General features: G+C 30.4%; 1 protein-coding gene and 1 long non-coding RNA gene across 2 annotated transcripts; one reads left to right on the top strand and one right to left on the bottom strand.

Annotated features, from left to right (window-relative positions):
* Positions 1–576: 576 nt before the first annotated feature.
* On the bottom strand, positions 577–1,907 carry LOC107026606. The gene is made up of 2 exons (XR_001457600.2): positions 1,683–1,907; positions 577–1,099 (listed from the first exon to the last, which is right to left on the bottom strand). It is a non-coding gene; the product is annotated as an uncharacterized LOC107026606 (long non-coding RNA).
* Positions 1,908–2,116: 209 nt separating this feature from the next.
* LOC107026605 (tetraspanin-2-like) lies at positions 2,117–4,688 on the top strand. Its single transcript, XM_015227646.2, has 2 exons — positions 2,117–2,837; positions 4,194–4,688. Exons 1-2 carry the CDS (start codon positions 2,340–2,342, stop codon positions 4,503–4,505), a joined length of 810 nt encoding a protein of 269 aa, XP_015083132.1. The 5' UTR covers positions 2,117–2,339; the 3' UTR covers positions 4,506–4,688.
* Positions 4,689–6,093: the final 1,405 nt, after the last annotated feature.

Here is a 6,093-nt window from a genome sequence, read left to right on the forward strand (position 1 = left end):
AGGATATATTTTATTTTTTAAAAGTTGATGGCGTCAGATTGATATACGTTACTCACAGTAACGTTTTAGGAGTAAAACGTTACTGAAGATAACGTTTTAGGAGTAAAACGTTACTTACAGTAACGTATATCAACCTAATACTGTTAGTTTTTTTTTAAAAAAATATATCCTAAAACGTTACCATGAAATACGTTTATACTAGTTTTGTAAAATTTTAGAAAAATGTATTACTTTGGTAAATTATTTTATATAATGGCTTAGTTTGGTTAAAAATTCTTTATTTAGACACAGTTGTCCTAACATTTAACCACGCTCAATTCATAGATAAATTTAATTTCCTGAAAATAAATTATTTTTGTAATTACTTATTAGACATACAAGAACCGTGGCTAATAAATTGTAGGTACTTTGTATATTTTTCAAATTCATTTTATAGATTAGCCACAGATGAACCGTGACGAACGTGTACAATTATTTTTTTAAGCAAATACATTTGGTGATTTGATTCCCTACAATAAAGTGTTGCTATCCTTGCTTCGATGTTAAAAAAAGTAAGACAAAAGACAAGTAATCATCTTATATTAAAACAAAAGGAAAGTATTCGTCATATATTAGAACAAAAGCCAAGTTTCATCATAAAAGATAGCAAAAGTATTGCTAATGTAATCAAAATGCAAAAAGTTTAAGCTACATCATAAACTAAAGAGAATTTATGTTGAAAGTAGGCAATTCACTACCAAATTTGGCTTGTAAAAACCTATGAAGAGTTGCCAATTGATTCTCATTTTGCGCAAGTCGTTTCTTAGTTTCCTCAAGCTTTTCTTTGGTCTCTTCATATTCGGTAAGCTTCTCTTCCAAAGTTTATACATGTTTCTCTAGGTCTTCAACAAGTAGATGAGGCATATTATTGGAAGTACCGACATTTACATGACTAATTGAATGTCTAGACATCCCAAAAACAGTTGAAGGACAAAAATTACCACCTATACCACGCACACAACCAGAGTGTTCAACTCCATACACTTTTCCAATGGCATCATTAGGATGGGCCAATATCTTTAATGGAACACCTCTTCAGGTAGATGCTGCAATATTTTATCTTACAAAGAAAATAGAAAACATGAGAGAGGAATACCAACATTGCTAATCAACTTATTAGCAAGTATTGTAAAACTAAAGCATATATTGTCTTACACTTATTAGAATCAATAAAAACATTTAAGTGGTGAAAATTTATTTACGGGTGGGTGGGTGGCAATGAAACTGGATGTGTTTGAGAAAGGAATTGTATAGCATACTTTCTTGCAAACATTGCATAGGTTCACTTTTTTTAAATTTACAGATCCAGACAGAACCATTTGCTAAGAAGATTCAAAATCTGGTCAAACAACAATTTGCTACATTAAGTATTCACACCAAAGAATTAAAGCACAACATCCACTAGAAAAACCAGGAAACATTTATCATTGATGCTGAAAGAATACAACTAGTATGATTTTTCTAATCAAGACTCACAAATGCAAAACACATTTCTCAATTGATGATATGTGGCAGAGGCTCAAAATGACATTTAATTTATGGAAATCTACATCACATGCTCAATATTTTGGCAACATAAGGAATAAAGATAGCTACAGATATAGAAAGCAGAGATATTTTGCACAACACATATGAAAGCATACAAAAATTCACAGATCTTCGCGCCGAGATTTGATTTTGGAGAAGACAACTCAAGGTTTCTGCTATTTTGAGAATTTGGGGTAATTTTAGGACGTGCTTCTCGTATTTTCTTTTCCTTTTGATTAATAAAAAAGAACATATTGAAATTATTGGGGGAAGGGGGGTTGTGTGGAGGAGGATTAAAAAAAAGGGAGGGAGAATAAACCCGTGTGATTTTGCCACAATATTTTTGTGACAGTGTTCGATACGTAGGAAAATTTTTATTTCAATGTTAATTTAGCCACGGTTAATAAGCGTTTTTTTGATAGTCCCTCCAGTCTTAGGTGCAGTCACTATTAGGCCGACCTCAGGAGGAGGTTGACCTGTGGACGTGACGTCCATGATCACCGGTGGACAACGACGGTAGTTAGGGTTCCTGGATAGGGTTAATTGGTAGAGAGCATCAAAAAAGTTGTTACTAGGGAGTAGAGTATAGTTGTTACAAAAAATTAAACATCACTTAAATTGATGGAGAAGTGTATTTACAAGTATATCCCTACTTGTGCTTGTGTGAGTGCTATTTATAGATGTAGGTCATGTAGCCGTGCCTCCACCGCGCTTTCCTTGGAAGAAGTGTCAACACTTCACACTATATTTTCTCCTTCAAATCTAAGCTAGCCATGTCTCTAAGCAATAACATTACAGCTTTCTTGAATTTTGTGGCATTTATGTGCTCCATCCCTATAATCGCGGCCGGTACATGGCTGGCCTCAAAGCCGGACAACGAGTGTATCCACTGGCTCCGATGGCCGGTTGTTTTCATGGGTCTCGCCGTTATGCTTGTCTCGTTAGCTGGATTCGTCGGTGCTTATTGGAAAAAAGAGGGATTATTGGGTGTTTATTTGGTTTGTATGGCGATTCTCATCATCTTCTTGCTCGTGCTCCTTGTTCTTGCTTTTGTAGTCACGCGCCCAAGCGGCGCTTATTCTGTACCCGGTAAAGGTTATAGCGAGTACAGGCTTGCAGGTTTCTCCTCCTGGTTGAGGAATCGGATTACCGATGGTCATAGTTGGGGAAATATAAGGGCCTGTTTGGCTGTTTCTGATATTTGTCCTAAGCTTAATACTCACATTATTACTGCTGATCAATTCTTTGCTGCTCATCTATCTCCTATCAAGGTAAATTTATTTCACCTCATCTTTTTTTTAATTGAATATAAATTTAGCCAACAATTATTATTATTAATTAATAGAGTAAGATTATATATTACCTGGGCATATGATTTTTTTTTAATTAAATATTATCCCCCAAAAGAAGGCAGGGTTAGCTGCGGCATCAGCCTCCGTGCTTCTGTTATTTGTCAAAAGGGCATGAATAAAAGTGAAGATAAAAGAATGTTTGGTGGTTCTTGAAAGTTTGAGGAGGCAACAGATATTTCTCTCTAAATTTAATAATTAATTCATGTTTATTTGTCATTTTTTATCTAAAAAACAATTTATTATTGAAAACTAGGGTGAAATTTAAAATGCTCACATATTCTGTATGAACAGTAGGAGTATAATTAAATATTTTTTGACAAGTTATTGGAGGCTTAAATTGACTTCAATTGGCTTATCATTACATTAGGATATTACTGATATGAATAGCTAAGTGTGGGTTAGTTATGCAAATATAAATTGTTAAGTAAATGAATAAAAGGTGTTGCAATATTCAAAGTGGAGAAGAGTAATGATGGGATCAGATGGGACCTACCATGAGAAATTGTTGGCGAATGAAAGGATGAGTCCATAATTTTGGAAGACAATTAATTGAGTTTGTCATCCTAATAGAGTGCAAAAACTGCATTATTGCCCATACTATCAGCTGGTTTTAGAATGATGAATAATCTAGATTTTCATATATGATAATGTAAGGGAATGGGTTTTAAAAAAGTTTTAATTTTGATCGAAATTATTGTTATGATATTCAATTTTATGGAGAATTCTTTTAGTCTCTGCATTATTAAATAGTATATTTTAAAAGTATATATGTGTCTACGTAGATACATTATTATTTATAAGAGAAAATACATCAAATTTCCTCTGAATTTGACACGAAAACTCGCTTTAGTGCTTAAACTATCAGGGGAAATTTGATGTATTTTTCCTATTTATAATGATGTCATATTTATGATGTGCATGTGGGCATATATATATCTTTAAAATATATTAAATAATGCAGAGCTAAAAGGTCATATCCAAAGTTCGATATTATTATAATAATTTCGATCAAAATTTAAATATATTTCATACATTTTTTCCTATAATATATATATATATATACGCACTTGGTGCCAAATGCCATTTGGCATTAGTGTCAGATGAAATCACCATTGGCCTATATATATGTGGGTCATACATATTTATTCCCCTCAAATGACCTCAATTATAACTTTTTGATCAAATCATACGGATTGAGGGTCGATAATAAATAATGAGATGACTAGTTTACAAGTATATATAGCTATTTATTCACACAAGTGTTGGTGTTTGCAGTCAGGATGTTGTAAACCTCCAACAATTTGTGGATATCAGTATGTGAACCCAACTGTGTGGAATAACCCAACAAACGCAATAGCAGATGCAGATTGCTCCATTTGGAACAACGACCAAAACCAGCTTTGCTACAACTGTGATGCGTGCAAAGCCGGTTTGCTAGGAAATCTGAGAAAAGAATGGAGGAAAGCAAATCTCGTTCTCATTTTAACTGTGGTGGTTCTTATTTGGGTATATCTTATTGCTTGTAGTGCTTACAGAAATGCCCAAACTGAACAACTTTTCGAACGTTACAAACAGGGTTGGGCTTGATGTTTTTCCATCCCCCTTTCCACTTCTCAAAACCCTTCTAGTAATGCAGTTTGGTTAACTTTTGTATTTTAGGTTCTATTTGTATTTCATCTGCACATATTATTTGTACCATCTTATCTTTGTTTAAGTCATGTGTCTTTGTGCAAAACTAGTACTGCTTCTTTGTTACATACTCTCTTTGTCGTGAATTATTTGTCTATATTTAAATTAACACATCTATTAAAATGCTTATTGTCGATATAGTGAGTTTATTATTTTACTTCTATTAATTAAGAAATTGATGAAATTTAAGATTTTCAACAAGTTTTACATTATTCAAAGTAATTAATTGGGTGTAATAAGTGATTTTTTTTTGTATAATTCTTGATTTATTAAAATAGACAACTAATTAAGGAGAATTAAAAATAAAAATAAATGAACAAGTAATTAGAAATAAACAAAATACTAAATTAAATGAATATCTTATTAAACGTATTTATTCCATATTACTTGTTCATTTACTAATATGATAGAATTAATTATTTATTCACCTTTTATCTCTACAATTAAAAGTTCAAACTTAAAACAAATTTGAAAATTCAAAATTTCTTTTTTTAAGAAAACAAAATACTAAAATTGATCAATATATCAATAATATTTTAATCATTACTTGCTCAATTTCAAAAAATATTTAAAAATATTTCATATTTTTTAAGAAAAGTAGATTAACATATAAATTGATTATATTTTTCCATTTTCATCCTTATAAATTGTCAAATTTATTGAAGTTATGACACTGAAAATTAAAATGAAGATAAAATTTAACTAACACTCTAAATATAATTTAAAAATTAAACAATCAACTTAAATTAAAAAATGAAAAATACAAAAAAAAATTAATATGAAATGAAAAAGTATATAAATAATAAAATATCTTTCTCATATGAGACGAGGGTAGTACTTTCTCTGTCCCTATTTACTTGTCTATATTTCCTCTTTTAGATATTTTTATTTATTTGTTCATTTTAATAAATCAAGAAAAAACAAAAAAAGTTTGTATTATATCCTCATTTAAATTCTTATAAATTTCTTAGTTTTAATTCATCTTTTTTGAAATTATATTTAATAAAGGTAGAATTATAACTTTACTATATTAATTATTATTATTTTAATATATATCTTTTCTAGAATAGACAACTAAATAACGACGGATAAGTATTATTTATATGCATTTTTGTTGGTAAAAGCTCTACCTGTCGTTTTGGAAAACTGAGAAGTGTACCGAAAGAGCAAGCATATTGCCCTCGTAAATTGGGCCTTTTCATTTTCCTAAGAGACAGTCCACAGTTTCCATAGATCCAGGTCAATTATTTTTGAGAAATTGTACTCGCATAGTATCATGCATTTAAATCAAGTTAAATACTATAATTATGTTTTTATTTTATTTTATTTTATTTAATTTGCAGCTTATATTTTCACTTTTTCATGTCATGTAGTTGAAACTTATAGATTTTATTTAATTCTAATTCATACATATAGGGTAATTCAAAGAACATGTATATATACAAATAACAACTAAAAATTTGTGATTCATGTACAGATTTCATAT

The sequence above is a fragment of the Solanum pennellii genome, chromosome 7, assembly GCF_001406875.1.
Source record: "Solanum pennellii chromosome 7, SPENNV200".
Lineage (NCBI taxonomy): Eukaryota > Viridiplantae > Streptophyta > Magnoliopsida > Solanales > Solanaceae > Solanum > Solanum pennellii.